This window comes from Mya arenaria, chromosome 14 (assembly GCF_026914265.1).
Source record: "Mya arenaria isolate MELC-2E11 chromosome 14, ASM2691426v1".
Taxonomy (NCBI): domain Eukaryota; kingdom Metazoa; phylum Mollusca; class Bivalvia; order Myida; family Myidae; genus Mya; species Mya arenaria.
The window spans coordinates 6,293,327-6,311,334 of record NC_069135.1 but is presented as its reverse complement, the minus strand read 5'-3'; the positions used below and the strand labels follow the sequence as shown (position 1 = coordinate 6,311,334).

The 18,008-nt window shown below is 37.0% G+C and overlaps 1 protein-coding gene across 1 annotated transcript in view; it reads right to left on the bottom strand.

Annotated features, from left to right (window-relative positions):
• Positions 1-18,008, bottom strand: part of LOC128217628 (uncharacterized) — a 57,957-nt gene that overhangs the window by 27,599 nt on the left and 12,350 nt on the right. The window contains exons 13-33 of the mRNA XM_052924894.1: positions 17,058-17,764; positions 16,234-16,355; positions 15,516-15,693; positions 15,028-15,186; positions 13,694-13,843; positions 12,171-12,257; positions 11,682-11,919; positions 10,433-11,067; positions 9,558-9,746; positions 8,413-8,651; positions 7,898-8,183; positions 7,496-7,660; positions 7,031-7,239; positions 6,769-6,826; positions 6,092-6,241; positions 5,484-5,672; positions 2,151-2,270; positions 1,592-1,883; positions 1,260-1,380; positions 798-1,032; positions 224-378 (exon numbers count right to left, since the gene is read on the bottom strand). Of these exons, the coding sequence (XP_052780854.1) occupies positions 224-378; positions 798-1,032; positions 1,260-1,380; positions 1,592-1,883; positions 2,151-2,270; positions 5,484-5,672; positions 6,092-6,241; positions 6,769-6,826; positions 7,031-7,239; positions 7,496-7,660; positions 7,898-8,183; positions 8,413-8,651; positions 9,558-9,746; positions 10,433-11,067; positions 11,682-11,919; positions 12,171-12,257; positions 13,694-13,843; positions 15,028-15,186; positions 15,516-15,693; positions 16,234-16,355; positions 17,058-17,764 (4,684 nt within the window). The remainder of the gene's footprint in view (positions 1-223; positions 379-797; positions 1,033-1,259; positions 1,381-1,591; positions 1,884-2,150; positions 2,271-5,483; positions 5,673-6,091; positions 6,242-6,768; positions 6,827-7,030; positions 7,240-7,495; positions 7,661-7,897; positions 8,184-8,412; positions 8,652-9,557; positions 9,747-10,432; positions 11,068-11,681; positions 11,920-12,170; positions 12,258-13,693; positions 13,844-15,027; positions 15,187-15,515; positions 15,694-16,233; positions 16,356-17,057; positions 17,765-18,008) is intronic.

Below are 18,008 nucleotides of genomic sequence, written 5' to 3'. Positions count from 1 at the left end.
AAAAGTATATAAACATTCTAGATTTTTAAAAATACTATGCTTTTATGTGGTAAAATGAGTTGAGATTGAGACTTGACTTAAGTATTTTCCTGATATTGGGGCCTGGTTTAAACAAGGGAATCAGCTATAATATTTTGTTTAGGTTTTAAACTCGTTTTATAGTAATTAATACTTTTGAGAAATGAGTTCCAGTAGTTTAACCTTATAACAATTAACAACCCACCCTGACAATGTGAACATCCAGTTGTTGTGATGAAGCTGTTGTGACCCTGGTCAGTAGATACTGACCAACCTTGTTACTCATGTACTTAGAACCATCATATGTCTGGAAATTGCCCAGCCCATAAACCATGCCTGTGTACCACTCTGCATTGGAGTCTGCAAAGAAGATAGGGGTTTTAGCCATAACATTGTTGTTGACAAAATAAGTCATTTTTATTCAAACATATATAATTAACTGAACTTGGTGGCATAATAAGTTAAACACATTAACTAAAACCTCCGAACAGAAATAGACTGTAATAGTTTGTAAGTGAAGGAAGGTACATAATATGATAACATTATAGAAAAAAACATTTATTTATCTTCAATTTGTATCAAATGACACAATAATTTTGTAATTTCACTGCAACAAAGCAACTTGGTATATTTTAAAAAAAATCAAAAAATCAAATAAATACTAGTACTGATTTCTATAAAGGAAACATAATCGAGCAGATCCATATCAGTTGACAGCTATCTCCACAATAAATCATTATTAGTATAAACTAATCAAAACCTGGTTAACACAAACTTACTCTCTCTGTTGGTGGACACCAGGGAGCAGTCATCTCCGTACCACCCACTGAGACAAGTCTCACAGTTGTCATTAGGGTTTGCCGCCTTGATGCATGAGCAATGACCTGTTCCTGTGTCACATGTTCCCTTCCCAAAACAGGGATTGTTGCCATTGCCCGGGCATTCCATCTCGCAGGCAGGGCCCCAGTAACCATGGTGACACACACAGGTGCCTTGGACCACCGGCAAAGGAGTCTAGTTAATAAAGACAAAAGTAGCTGCCATTTAATATGCCTGTTAAACTGTTAAGGGTTATTCTTTTTGAGATTCTTCATGAATGTTCTATTTGATAACAGAAATCAGAAACTTCATGTATTGATTTGTAAGATCTCATCTTAGACCAGATGTTTATTCATAACATACCTAAACACATCTTTCCAATCCCTAATTATCAGAAGTTGTTTAAACTAATGTTTTCATACCAGTGTGGGTGTGTCTGAGCAAATGGTGTTGACATCGATGTCAGCAGACAGTGGAGTGTCACTCAAGGACAGTGTAAATACTCTCCATCTATATGTGCCTATTGCTGTCATATTGATGGGCCTATAAAGATGAACACAAGGTTATTTACACACTGCTCGCAGAATGGGTCTAATGTGAAGGCTATGGTAACAAAAGCATCGCTGCTGTAAATGGCAGCAATACCAAGGCTATTACAATAGTGAATACCTTTACTTCCTTTCTTTGAAAAACTAATGAACTAATATATTTTCAACAATTTTGAATCTCTACCATGCACATCAATCCCACTTACCCAACAGTTAGAGCATACTGCACAGTCTGAGGAATGAACTTGGTTAGAGGAGAGAATTCCATATCCACATCATTGTCAGTGTAGAAGGCATTCTCCCCTATGGAGGTGATGTAAACATTGTTTGGGTTTGAGTTGATATAGCCAAACCAGGCAGTGTAGAGACCATCCCCGTTGTCTTGGACACATTGGAACACTGGAGTGATGGGGGTTTCAATGATGGAACCATCATCGTTGTTGAGGAAGTAGCCTTTGTCGTCCATACAGCTTATGTCACAGTCAGGGCCAACCCAGTCTGTAGAAAATACAGTAAATGAAACTGAGAAACCAAATAAGCAGCTATGTGGATTATTTTAATTCCATTTTAGTTTTAATAAAATGTAGTTAAATTATATCTCATAAATAATTAGACTGCATTGCAAATTGTATCATACTAAATCTGACAGTATTTTACATGAAATCAAACAGCGGCATAATGCAATCCTTTAACTGCTTAGCAGGGACTGTCAATTATCATGTCATAGATTAAAAAAATAACCAGAGAGAAGTTTATGTGACATACTGGCAGCACACTCGGTACAGTGTGGGAGGTTCCATCCCTGGAGACAGACCACACAGCCATCCTCTGGGTTGATCCAGTGCCCATCCACGTTATTGTCATTACATTCACACACATCACCGCCTGCAGGGTAAACAAATATTTACAAAATGATAACTATTTCAATTTGTTGCTAAGAATTATGTTTGAATATCAGGTTATTGGTACAAAACACATATAAAAATGTGTAACTGTGCTACTAAGGCCACAACAAATTGATCATTTGTTCGTCGGATTTGCCGCACCTAAAATTCGAAAAACGAAAAAAAAATAAAAAAACTTTTTTTTTGCGCCTGCACTTACTATTTGGCCGCGCATATTATTATTTTTTTTTACTTCTGAATTTCCTCTACTTTCTGAATTTCTTTTACTAAGAATTTAATCCTTCAACGTCAACTTCGCCTTTTTTGAAGGTATTTCCATGCTTTACATTCTTCGCGAGCAAAATTTCCTCGTGTCAGGACAAAATCAGGTCCGGGTAACCGCAAAACAGCCGATATTTGTTGACAGTTTTTTTTGTCGGGAATATTTTGCAGGACGCACCGTTGTTATTTATTTCCGGTATTAATTTTCGGGTTACTTTCAGTTTTCGTAATGTAAAATACACGTTTTAAATGAAAATCAGTGTCAAAGTCAATGGATTACAGTCTTCAGTAAACAACAACAGTTTCACAGCGTCGAAGGCAATAATTATCTATGTGTGTTTTAAATAATTAATTGTTTTGTACTCAAAATTTTGTGTTAAATAATAACTAAATCGGATTTTGAGTGCAAAACTTATATTAAAATACACGGACACACGACTTAACACAATTGAACATGTTTTGGTGAGTTATTTTTTAAATTTTCTAAAATGCGTTTCTCAGTTTTCATATAATCATAATGGTTATAAACAGATAAAAATAGTAGGACTTGTAAATGTTTTAGAACAGCCTGTACATTGATTTATGAACCAGTCAATCCACGCCCCCATCCCCCCCAGGTCCTGGGGTATACCAGGGATAGTCGGGGAAATGGGCCAAGTTTTTACCTTCCAGTGGATATACCCAGGGTTGGCTGGACTGAAAATCAAAGTCCCCGCTATTCCCCGGACCTTGGGGCGTGGTTACAATTGACTAGTGCATTACATACACATGGACAGTATAAAAAAAACATCAGTAAAGTCAGAAAATAAAACCTTTTATAAGTAAAATGACTGTTTTAATTTTCTCAATTCTACGTTTTTATCCACTTGTTTTCTTTGATCCATTTGTATAAAATGGCCTGTAATTAAAGTGGCCTGTTTCTTATGGGCATTGAAGCTATGGAGGCCGACATGATATTCTTTTTCAAGGCACGGACCTATAAACCATAGGTTCGGGTTAAAGGCGGGTTCTTTAAAGGGAAATATCTTTATTCCACCACCTGCTCTAATATAATGACTGGTGCCACATTTGCAGATTTGTTTGATACTGCTTCATTTATGTTGTCCCGCAATTTAATCCATAGTGTCTTTTTTAGATATGTTCTCTGTGTTATTTACATTTTCAATCTTCTGAAATGTCAAAGTCACTAGTAGTTGACACCAATTTAATCATGTGCTTCAAGAGGTTCAAATTTAGACCTGACCCAATATTTAGAAATACTCAAATCATGAATAACTCTTACAAGTCTAAAATGTTGTTTTTTTTGTAATAGTAAGTTATGGAATGAATACAATAGTTTTCTTTTTGGTCTTCGAATAATTGTATGTTACTATGAGGAATGTTGTCTTTACAATAATCCACGTTTAAATTAAAATTAATAGTAAAGCACTGGACCTTATTGCCATTTGTTAAATATTGAGACAGATTTACATGTCACTGTGATACAATCAAAACCTTTTCATTAATAACTGAACATATGTTTGCAATTAAAAAGCATTTCTTGACATAATTGTATGATAAATTTGGTAACAAATATACTTTTTATTTTTTTTTAATTTTTCGCCTTGCGCTCGCCTCTGATTTGCCTTAACCCTTTAGCACATAGACAAGTGGCCAGATTACACCTCCCAGTCAATAGCCATCTTACTGATAAGCAGTCCTTATCTGCATAGGTACTTTTCTGGATATTTGAAAATGAGAAAATGAATACAGCAGTATGACCTTAAAATCAATGTTACTCCAAATAATTGTGTCCAAATCTTTTTTATGTGAATTCATTTTTTTATAGATAATTAAATTATCTAATAAATGGTGTCAATGATGAAATATTAAATTATTTTATTTCAGCTGTGAATGTATTTTCAAGATGGATTTGTAACATTTCTTTGAAATGTCATAATTGCATTAAATCAAAGGGTAATAAAATGCTGAGATCGATCTAATTTTTATTACCCCTATCATAAAAAAAACCCATCTGGATTAAAAAGCCGACAATTTATGTTCTTGTGTATTAATACACAGAAATATGTCAAGAATATCCGGTGTCATCCAGCTGAGAGATCCAGTCCAATGTGTCTGTTTAACTTTATTACCCCCTCATAAAATTGTTTACAAAAAAAGAAAGCCGATAAATGATTTTCCGGTATGAGTAAAAAGATCTAGATCAAACAAAACGCTTGCACATGACCTATTTTACAGCCAAAACTATGATGGACATTATATAAGCTTCACAGAAAATTTACCCATCATTTTCTCATTTACTAATTGTTTCTTTTGTTTGTAAACAAAATATTACCTTTAAGTAAATATAATCTCAATTGATTTTAATGGTAAACTGAACTGACGTAATATATTTAATGATTTACGCATCAATGAATTTGGGGGAAATTCCATACAGTACTTAGCTCGTGGTCTTATTACGTCACAATGGGATATCACACCTGCGATTGGGAGTATAAACACCTTCTCAATTAAGCAGACGATATTTTCAAGGGAAAATCAATACACAAAAGGTTAAACTTTAATTTTATAAACATCCGGGATATTGTTTACAAAAAGAAAGATGCAAAATTGAAATATTGAAATGACCCTATTGAAATATGCGGGCCATGCGTTTACATCCAGTAATGGATACGGTCGGCCAAATGCGTATACATCTGGTAATGAGCTATGTCGGCCTATCTCGTATACATGCGCTAAAGGGTTAAATTAAAAAAAAAGTATTTTTATTTTTTTTTCGCTCGCTCGCTCCTACTTTTTTTGGGCAAAATCCGTAGAACAAATGATCAATTTGTTGTGGCCTAATATATTGTAAGGAAACCATACAAAACATAAGAATCAATTATAAGTTCATATAAATGTATAGTTTTTAACAGTATGGACTTCCACCTACCATACTCAGTGGCATAACCATTCACACAGAGCGTGTCACATGTGGTGTTGTAGCCAATGTAGAAGTCCTGACAGCGCTCACACTGGGTGCCCACAAAGTTGGCTGTGCACTGGTCACATGCCAGACCTGTGAAACCATGGTAACACTCGCATGATGGGGCACTAGCTCCGGACATGAGCAGGCAGTCACCTGTAAGAAAATTAGTTGAGTTACATATAAAACATGTTTCATAGCAAAAAACAAAACTGACCGTATTTGACAATATTATGACACTTTACAAAGGATTGCTTAAACTTTGATTGCTTAAAGGAAGGCATTGCATTCAAATCAACAAAGTGCACATGTATACTTATTGTCACTACTTTTACCTTTGGTGCAATCAATGTGACTGAGTCTAATCCAATTAGAGCATAATTCAAATACAAACAATGAAGTCAAAACCTGTTGCCAATTCGGTAAATTAATGCAATATTTTCTTTATAGAATACAATAGGAAAATGTAAATATACTGTTTAGACACCTCAAGAATCATACCATGTAAAATCAAACTACCGGACTATTTACATAGTAGTTTACAGATATTTCCCCAAAAGCCTTTATAGGTTTACCATTGTTGTTGCAAGGAGTGCCAGCTGCAGAGCCGGGACAGAGTAGTGTGGAACAATCATCCCCTCCAAACCCTCCATTACACACACACCCTATCACACCATTGTTGATGGAACAAGTCCCGTGGAGGTCGCTCGTACAGTCTGGTTCACCTGAAGAAAAGGCATGTCATGATATATGCCTGTTACAATAAATTATGGACTTCAAATATGAGAACATCAAAATATTTCTTAATTGTATGATACCAACACATCTTAAATACTTGCAGTGTCTACAGCATATATTAATTTTCTAGGTACATAATAGCTTGAATTGAATAATTTCTAGTTGAGAGAAGTGTTTTACACAGAGTAACATGTAAGTACTGTTGATAAATATAATAAGTAAAGAAATTCATATCAAAAAGCATTATAAGTAATTTAAATCCCAGATTTGATGTTAAGGGCATGTTTTTATTGAGCCTTTTATCTTTGCAACAGTAAATAATATATTCTTAATAAAATGTTTTGGTGGGTAAGAATGCTTCAAAAAATGTATTAAGCTTGCCAAAATTGATCCTTAAAAAGAAATAAATCTTGAATTTTCTCACATCTTGTGTTCTAACATGTTGTGTTTGGGTATTTCATACTAACTTTTGCATAAATTGTTGAGTTCTTGATAAATAAAACAGTGTATATACCTGGACAGTCAAGCTGTTCACAGAAGTCTCCTTTGTATCCTGCTGAACAGTTGCAAAACTGAAAATATTCACATCATTGTGTAAATTCTTCAGCTTCTTACTAACTTAGATCATTTAACTTATGGCTCCATTTAGATTAATGTATAGAAATGTAAGACACAAAGGTTTATTTTTTGTTACATGTAAACCAAATGTTCATGAAGCATCATTAGATTATCAATATTTAAATACATGTACTACAATGCATATCACACAACCATACCTCACTGCCAGATTTGTCCACAGCACATTCTCCATTTGTGCTACACTCGACATCACAGGAGAAGCCAGAGAAGCATGTGTTACATGTGCACACGGCAGAGAACAGCTCCACCTCCTGTCCGTTAATGCAGTCATACTGGCATGAGTCTCCCATGGACAATGTGCAGTTCAAACACTTGGGTGGCCAGTAAGTGTCACCCTCACATTCACCTAATAAAAAATGGAACAATAATGGTGATAATATCACAAAACTGGTGAAGTTTCATACACAAAAATATCTAAGCAAGATCTTCCTTACCAATGTATAAATCAAAGTTCTCACATCATCATATGTACTTTATTACTTTTATCATCTAACCTAACACCTTTTTGATCACTTATTATCCTCGAAAAAATGTTATTTGTTACCTGATGAGCAGCTCTCTACCTACTCAACCACCAAAATATACAACATTACCCCACCCACCTCTGTTGTTGCAGTCATCAGGGTCCCCAGGGCAGTCCCAGGAGTTACAGTCATCACCTGTCCAGTAGGAGTCACATTGACACACTTGGTCCACCTGGTTACACAGACCATGGCCTGAGCAACTCTCTCCCACACCAAGACAGCCCTTGACTTCACACATAGTGCCTGAATTTAGATACATATGTAGATCTATGTTACATCCCATCTTAATTTGCTAGAAGAATTCTGAGAAACATTTCTGAAAGGTCAAGATAATTCCATGCTAAATGAAGGAATTTAGGAAATATAAAAACATTATGCGTGCCAATCTCGATTGGCTTTGACTCTAATTCTAATGTGAATATTACTGTTTCCCAATAATGTCTGGGCTAAATAAGACAAAATAGAAGTAAGCAACCTTACCCCAGTATTTTGGATTGCAGTCACATGTCCCATTGTTGTCACAGGAGCCGTGCGCATTGCAGAGCTCATCACATGCTCCCCCGGTGTAACAAGGGTCACAGACACAGATGTCATTCTGGGAGGTACCATGCACACACCGGTACTGGCACTCGGAGCCCATGTAGCCTTCATAACATGCACAGACTGGGATAGCACCAGTGATGTCACATTGACCATTTCCACTACAGTCTACAGGGCTTCCCGGGCAGTCTGCCACATGGCAGTAGGTCCTGTTTAGGCCCCAGCCCTAAAAAAATAATATTTTGTACAAGATAATGTTTGTTTTGTGAGTTGCAATTATAAACAATAACAACCTTTTACATACATGATCTGAAAAAAGGAAATATTTAGAACTTTAAAATAGTATTTTTATAGTTTGAAATTATGTGCAACTCCATGTACAATGTAAATGATTCCAAGTTACAATACATAATAACTTGAAATAAAAAAAAAAAATTAAAGCTAAAGCCACATACAGTGTTACATTGGCAATTCCCTTGGATGCACAACCCATGGCCACTGCACTCTATGTTAAATCCTGGACAACCTCGCTCCTCACACAGGTCACCCCAGTAGCCATTGACATTGAGCCCACTACCATCATCACACACGCAGAAGTCTGTACCCGTATCGTTATTACATGTGCCGTGTCCACTGCATATAGCCTCACAGTTGTCATCCTCGCTTCTACAGTTACTCTGGCACACACAGGTACCTGCATGATTATAAGAAGTTTGATCGTAGATAATGCGTTAGTTAAGTAAAAAGTAAATGGAATATTTCATGTATCTTTTTAATGACCACAGAAACTTAATCCAGTTTATTCATCCTTTATCTATAAAAAAAAGATTTCACTGTTTTCAATGATGACTTGATGGACATGCTGCCAAACCACCCTAATATAAATATTCATATATAACTTAAAATAATGGAGAAATTTACTAGTCACATAGAACCCTGGACAAACAAATATACATGGACTTAAAGCTGCACTCTCACAGATATACCATTTTTACAACTTTTTTTTTGTCTTGGAAAGAGCAATTTTTTGCATAAATATCTGCAAACCAATGAAATAAGATTGCTGACAAAAAATTAGATCATAGATTATCATATTTCCGTTCGAAAATTAATGTTTTATGAAAAATGCATAAATCATCAATTTTTGAACTTAAATATAAAAAAAAACATTTTTGTCAGCAGTCTTATATAACTGGTTTCCATGGATTTCGCAAAAAATGGCTTGTTCCAAGACAAAAAATAAATTAGTTGTCAAGACATTCAACCTGTGAGAGAGCAGCTTTCATGTACACTTCCTCACCTGTTTGGACAAAGAGTTAAACAGTTATTAATCGTACAACATACTAGACGTCCCCTGCCGTACAACAGGCATATTAAAACATGCAAGTATGTATTTGGCAACCATGTTTTTTAATAAATCAACATGGGGTGAAGGAATTTATAGTGGGTCACCCTAGAAATATTTCCGTGATATTATTTTGAAATTGAGCCTATAGATTCTGAATAGAAGATTTTCAAAGTTTTCCATAAAGAAATATTGTGCATCAGGCCCCACATTCAAAAATCAGATAAAGATGCACATGTATATCATTTTTCTCACCGCTGTCCATAGGTTCTTGTATGCCATGGCATGGTGTGCTGCAGTCGGCCCCCATCCAGCCCTGGTCACAGTGGGTACAGAAGGGCACTTCCACTGTGCTGTTACAAGTGCCACGCCCTGTGCAGTTGTTGAGACATTCTGCTGTCCAGCAACCTTCACCCACCCAGTATGTCTGGCATTGACAAGTTCCTGAAATGGGAAAGGGATATTGATGAGATTGACTTCTTAACCTTGAATTGTTTTGTTTTCTCTGATATCTCCATTTGCACAATCTTAAATGTTGATGTCTGGCTACACCATGTATTTTCAAATTTAAAAGGGTATTGATTGCTTATTGTGTAAAATAAATGACAACTACATTATACACACAGTTATTGAAGTTTATGATTTCGCTCATTATTTCAACTGAAACCAGATATGAAATTCACTACTTCGCAAGGCCATTGAAAACTTGTGTGTTATACTATTTTCTTCCAAAAAATAACTTTTTTCTGCACATAAACCGTTTCAAATAAAACCAAAAAAATATTGGATTATCAGGCATCCACAATTAACATATTTATGTATTGGTTACCTTAAACAATATTTATTCAAAACATTTAAGCAAATATACAATAAAATTATAATGTCTAAGAGTCTTAGGGTGGAATTAAATAATTTTCTTTGAACATCACGCTAATCATTCTTATTGTTACCTAGCTAAATTTTAAGAACCAAAACCTACAAAGCTCTTGAATTAGAAGTAACAAGTTTAGCCATAAAAATAATTAATTTCAGAGGTTTGATTTCTACAATGTGCTTTTTTTTATGAAACCGAGGGAAAATAACAGAAACAATTTTCCTTACAAAATTTATAAAACAAAAAGAAAACTAACCAATTTCTTCAGCAGATGATGTGATACAGTCTCCATGCCCAGAGCAGTCTGTGCCAGCCAACCCAGGACACCCAGCTTTCTCGCAGTTATCTCCCCTCCATCCTGCCGTCCCACAGTCACACTGGCCACTGGCATCACACGAACCCCGTCCGGAACACTCAAGGTTACAGGTCTCCCCTGTATAACAGGCATCACACTCACAGTACCAGGTGGAGAGATCCTCGGTTTCTGGCTTGATTACAGTTCCATGGTCACAGAAATTGCTGCAGTCAGTTTTGAAGTAGCCCTCATTGCATTGGCACCTTGGAGTTTCTGGTGGCTCCAAGGGCAGGCAGTTTCCTTGGCCGCTACAATTATTCTGGCATTGTACGGTATGACAGCCGTTGCCAGTCCATCCTGTGTAACAGTTACATTCTCCAGTTGGAATACAGTCACCATGACCTGTGCATGAGATGTCATAGCCGGGACACTCCTCGTTTTCACAGAACTCTCCCCTCCAGCCATGAAAGCCACAATCACAGGTTCCGTTATTGCAGGATCCCTGTCCATTACAAAGAGAGTCACACTCAGCTCCACTGTAGCACGCATCACAGATACACTCAAAGGTTGTTGGGTTTTCAACTCCATCGACACATCTGAAAAAGAATGACAGCATACATGTAGTTCAAAATGTATTATGTCTTGCCAATACATTTAGGCAAAGATTTTCATATTTCTACATAAGGCCAAAAAAAAAAATTGTTTGTTTAGGGTAACCTTCCCAAAATTTTTAGGTAGGGTAGGTAGGGAATTTTTTTTTTTTTTTTCCCCAAAAAATTTGTCTTAAGTTCAGAATGTTTCCATGCAAATGACAGTCTTTCCTACATTACTGTCATTGCCTGACTTTGTTTTATCATATAAACAATAATTCTGATCACCCAATTCACATTTATCTGCCCTTCGTTACTCTCTATTTGCTAACAAATTTTTTTTTTGCTCAGACACGGAAAAAAATAGTTAGGGTCGGCGCATTTTTATAGGTAGGGTCGGGTTACCCGAAACAGACAAATTTTTTTTTAGGCCTAATTATCTTTTCAGATGCAATTCCATTACAAATAACCCAAAACAAGCTATAAATGTTATTGGAATTATACAACAGCAGAAAGGTGGCAAATGTTAATCTTTTTATAATTTCAGTCTGATGTTTTTATTGATCTAATTTTTAAACATAAATCAGTGTAATATATTATAAACAAAACAATTTTCTTACCTAAACTGGCATTTGTCTCCAATGTAAGGGGCCTCACAATCATAACACCGGGGCTTTTCATCGCCATCTCTCATCTCGCACGTGGCATTTACCCCATTACAGTTGCAGTCCGCAATATGGCACGCATTCCCCTTCCAGCCTTGTTCACACTCACATTCCCCACTGGCCGCGTTACATGTACCATGTTTCATGCAGTTGTCTGGCCAGCCCGGGCAACCATCTATTGTGCATTTCTCGCCTAAAACAAGGACAGTAATAAACACATTTGAAATACATGGTTTAGTGTTTGAACTAAAGTTCCATACAATTATTAAATAGAATCATGCTGGTATTTCTACATGAACTGGCTTAACAGAATTTCAGCCCTGCCTTTTTAAATGTTTATACAGTAACATAATTATGTTGTTACATGCTATCAAGAACAAATTAAAATGCACTAATTAATACAGTTTATACAAGACTTTTTTGTAGTCATGGTCAAATACATACCTTTAAACCCAAGGTCAAAGTCACAAACACAGTCCCCTTCACTGTTACATTCACCATTACCACTGCAGATGCCATCACATGACAGGCCTGTTAAAATAAAACGATTTTTTTTACTCCTATTACACATATAGCAACACACTTATCAGTTTCTAGACATTGACAGTTTTTGCAGAAACTGATGTCATTTTAAGAATCTCTCTTGCAAGTTTTCAAACCAAGAACCCATTTGATATGAAGCATTCATTTACATGGTATACACAGTAAACCAGCTCACAGTAAATACAGTAAACCAGCTCACAGTATATACAGTCAACCAGAAGCTCATAGTATATACAGTTATCCAGCTAATGGTATAAACAGTGAACCAGCTAATGGTATATACAGTAAACCAGCGCACGGTTTATACAGTGATCCAGCCCACGGTATATACAATAAACCAGCCCACAGTATGTACAGTAAACCAGCTCACCGTATGTACAGTTAATCAGCCCAAGGTATATACAGTGAACCAGCCCATGGTATATACAGTAAACCAGCCAACGGTATGTACATAAAACCAGCCCATGGTATGTACAGTAAACCAGCTCAGGGTATGTACAGTAAACCAGCTCACGGTATAAACAGTTAACTATCTCACGGTATAAAAGTAAACCAGTAACAGTAAATACAGTGAACCAGCTCATGTTATATACCGTAAACTAGCTCATGGTATAAACAGTAAACCAGCTAACAGTAAATTCAGTAAATCAGCTCACGGTATGTACAGTAAATCAGCTCACGGTATGGACAGTAAACCAACCCATGGTATATACAGTAAACCAGCCCACGGTATATACAGTAAACCAACCCATGGTATATACAGTAAACTAGCCCACGGTATATACAGTAAACCAACCCATGGTATATACAGTAAACCAGCTCAAGGTATATACAGTAAACCAGCGCACAGTTTATACAGTAAACCAGCTCATGGCATATACAGTAAACAAGTTTATGGTTTATACAGTAAACCAGCTCACAGTATGTACAGTAAACCAGCTCAAGGTATATACAGGAAACCAGCTGACTGTTGTGAGTGGTAAAATTGTAAAACACCATAAATTAAAAAAAACTTTAGGTGATATGAATAGTGCTTAAATCAATGCATGAATGACATACCCGATTTCTATTATGAGAAGCAACTAAGCCTCTTTAGTAAGAATTAAACATGGAACCTGTTCAGTGAGAGGCATTTATAATTAGTTCTTTTTAAAGATATCACCTGTTGCCATTTTCTGAACTGAGTAGAATTGCCTAAATAAATCAACTCCTCAATAAAACAATAAAATCGTGATTCAAACTACCATATTAGTAAAAGCATAACCTTTTTAAAATCCAGTCACATAACGAAAAAGTCCAACCACCGCACCTATTTATTATCTTCAGTTGAGAACTGTAACCTTTCTTATTTGTATTACAGATCATGTACACTGGAAGCTGCCATGACTTATGTTGGTTCTATTTAAATAAGGTACTAGTCTTACCTGTATTACATGTGAATGTACACTGGCAGACCCCATCACCATTGTTGGTTCCATTTACACAGGGTACAGAGCAGTCATTTCCAATCCAGGACTCGTTACACATACATTCCCCTGCCTCTATCTCTGTGTTGTACACACACTCTCCGCGATCTAAAAAGATATAGTGGCAATGTGTACCAATTTTCAAAAAAATCACTCATGGAGAAACTGTTAATTCAATTCATGGAAACTTTTTTTGCATTATTTTACTTTTCAGTGAGATTAGTGTTTAGAACGTCATGATGTGATTCGTGATGTTAATCACTTACCTAAAACAAAACAAAATGTTTTCTATGGAGAAAGCCATATTATATTTGTGACATAATGGGAAAAATATCCAATATTAGCAAACAGTAATATTCTGCAAATGGTATGAGTGGACTGTCGGGAGTGCCCATTAATACTTCAGTTAAGCCAAGGCCATTGACCCCCAAAATCAAGGAGTCATCTACTGACCTTGAACAATGTGCATTAGAAGTTCTAAAATGCTGATTTAATCCCTTTGTAGATAACAGGCTTTTTGTTGAAATTAAAGCATTCTACAGTGACTGCATGATTTATATATCGATTTCAACCTCTACATTCCAAACAGTACTGTGCTCTAGAAAATTCAATAAAACAATTTAAAGTTGAAGAAATACCTTTTAACGTTCCATGCTTCTATTTTTGCAATAATTGATGATTTTTATGGCAGAAGTCATACAGCACATCTGATACTTGTACAGAGTTATCTCTAAGATTCCCTATACAAGTAATTTCAACCAAACAACCTCAACTTGGAATGTATAACTACACTGTTACAATCATTGGGGCACTCAGGGACACTACAGTCACCTGGGTAGGAGATTCACACCATACAGTCACAATTCCCCATACAAGTTACCAAACTCCTCACTGTTACAATCATTGGGGCATTCAGGGACACTACAGTCACCTGGGTAGGAGATTCACACCATACAGTCACAATTCCCCATACAAGTTACCAAACTCCTCACTGTTACAATCATTGGGGCACTCAGGGACACTACAGTCACCTGGGTAGGAGATTCACACCATACAGTCACAATCCCCCATACAAGTTACCAAACTACTCACTGTTACAATCATTGGGGCACTCAGGGACACTACAGTCACCTGGGTAGGAAATTCACACCATACAGTCACAATCCCCCATACAAGTTACCAAACTCCTCACTGTTACAATCATTGGGGCACTCAGGGACACTACAGTCACCTGGGTAGGAAATTCACACCATACAGTCACAATCCCCCATACAAGTTACCAAACTACTCACTGTTACAATCATTGGGGCACTCAGGGACACTACAGTCATCTGACTGCCAGCCGGGGTAGCAGTTGCACACCATGTTGATACAGTCACCATTCCCTGTACACTTCCCCTCCTCACCTGGACAGCCTTCTGTCTCGCATAGGGTACCGACATACGCATTGTCTGCAATATGTAACTTGAAGTTGTCAAATGTTTATTCAACAAAACATAATTTAAATTCCTTCACTTTGAAAGTCAAAAGTTAAAATCTGGTGGTCAATTACTTGTTCCAACTTTTCATTAAAAATGAGAAATTACAATCAAAATTAACAATCAAGGAACAGTATTGTTACAGACCAATTAAACTATTTTTTCAACATAAAATAAAATAAAATCAATATTTGGTAATGAACTCAAAATGATATTACTTTTACTTAAGCTCAAAGAGCTAGAACCAAGACTTAGCATTTTATTCAGGTATGGGTTTAATAACTTCTTCAATCTGAACTTACGTGGTTCTCTGAAGCAATCGCAGGTACCGTTCTCATTACAGACCCCGTTTGTGGAACACTCAAGTTGACACCTGTCTCCATTATAACAAGGGTCACACACACACTCTCCACCCACATTGTTCGTCATTTCCACCGTGCCATTCTCACACTTTTTGTCACAGTCAAGTCCGTACCAGCCCTAGGAATGCAAATTAAATGTACTCGGTCAATATTTCTTAAACTCAAACTATGAATTTTCTTCTGGAAATTTCATTGCCCTTTTATGTTCCATTTAACCCAAAAATTAAGGGCTTAAACCCGATTGTCATTTCAACTCTTTCTGTTGCATTTTTTTAAGTCACAAGGTAGCCAGTTTGGGCTCATATTTGGGACATCCCATTACGATTGAGCATACCGGGCTACTGTTATACCTTACTACCCTGATGTGACCAGTTTGTCACTTTGACAGGTACAATCATGTATTTAGTAATGAAAATAAGAGAATGAGGACTCGAAGAATCTGTGGAGCTAGACCTGTATATTCAGTTAAAAGTTATGAAATATATAATGACTTTAAATTCAGCTCACTAGTATTTGAATTATTTTGATATCATCCTTTAATCTAATGGGATATCATGGTCATATTTTAGGTACAATGCAATAATTATGTGAGTGACACAAATCATTTATTGACTATTCGGACATTAATAAAATGGTAATAAGACAGCTGTATACTCACATCAGGAATATTGCAGATGCACTCTGGGATGCCAGAAGAGCCATCACACAGGCCGCGACCCTCGTCCACATAACATGCACCATCTCCACAGTCCGGGGTCGCACAGTCATCTCCCATCCAACCTGCATGGAAGAATTAATGAATTTCTCACTATGGGTATTTGATCACCACATTTATCTGAGTAGCAATATAATTATTGACATTTATCAGAATAGTTTGGCCTTTTCTATCTATTCAACATAAGAGACTGATTAAAAAGTTTTATTTCAGTTGTTTATTTTAAATATTATCACGAGTTCTAACAGCTGATAATTGCCAATCATGTAAAATAGCCAGGGTCTGTTTGAGTGTGAGGGATTCATGCCAAAAGCAGTGTAAAGGAGCTTAGACCACTTTTAGAATTGTTTCCATAATCTTTGATATTCATTCCAAGGTACTTCCTACTGTTTATGATGCAAATCTCTAGTTAAAAGCTCTCAATCCTGATTTCAGGATTTAGTTTAAACTTTATTTAATTTTACAACGATTCTGAAACAAGCTATAGCAACTTATATTAATCACTCTCGTTGGCACGATGTTGTGCGAGAGTGTGGTCTTGTGTTGTGGGGGAAACCGGAGAACCCGGAGAAAACCCACTTGTCCGGCTTGGTGACCACTAACCAAACTCACATGCGCCCAGGCCGGGAATCGAACCCGGGTCGCCTTGGTGAAAAGCAAGTGCGCTAACCACTGCGCTAACCGGACAACCAACCGTGTATTATAAAAGGTATTTCAAAACACGATTACTTACTATTTAAGAGCACTAGTAACAAATTATCTTTTACCTGGAGTACATGTGCACTTATGTATAGCTGTATTGCAGACGCCATGGAGGGTACAGTCAGTCACGTTACCCGGGCAACCGGGAACCTCACACTTTGTTCCACGCCATCCCACCCCGCATACACATTTTCCTTCAGTACAAGTTCCATGCCCGTCACACTCAACATTGCAGCCTTTCCCAGTGTAGCAGCTATCACATTCACAGAAACCACTGTTCATAGGGCTTTGAGCGCCATGGTCTGCATCACAGATTTCCTCACAAGCAGCGCCCATCCAGCCAGAATTGCAGTCAACACATTTGGGAGTTGTGTATGAATCATCACAAGTGCCCTGGGCATTACAATCAGGACTACCAGGACAATCTGGAACGTCACAGGCATTCAACATTGGGTCAAGAACACCCGCTCCATCCACCTCCCCGGTCCAGCCGCTGAAGCATGTGCACTCGTGCAATTCTGTGTTACAGTTCCCATGTCCAGTGCAGTCCTTGTTAACTCCAGGGCAGCCGGGGATATCACATACCCCTCCACGCCAGCCAATATCACACTGACACATGTTGTTGACAATGGTTCCATGGTGTGAGCACTCCACATCACAGTTGATGCCTACCCAGCCTGGGTCACAAACACAATCATCAGAACCCAAGGGGCTCACCAAGCCGTTAACACACTCCTCCTCACAGGCATCGCCAAACCAACCCTGTTGGCACCTGGGAATAAAGTTCACACAGTTTTATGTAATAGTAATGCTTACATATGGAATTTATCCATGAAGAAAATATTTACCATGATCTGTATTTAACTAGATGCCAATGGGGACATGACAAGCCCATTTAAAGAGCCTTCACACAAACACAATGCTCTTCCTTGCAATTGCAAGACAATATAACAAGGAGTTGAACAATACATGAAGCCTGTGACAATATGTCTCATGAAAATGAACCTACATTGCAT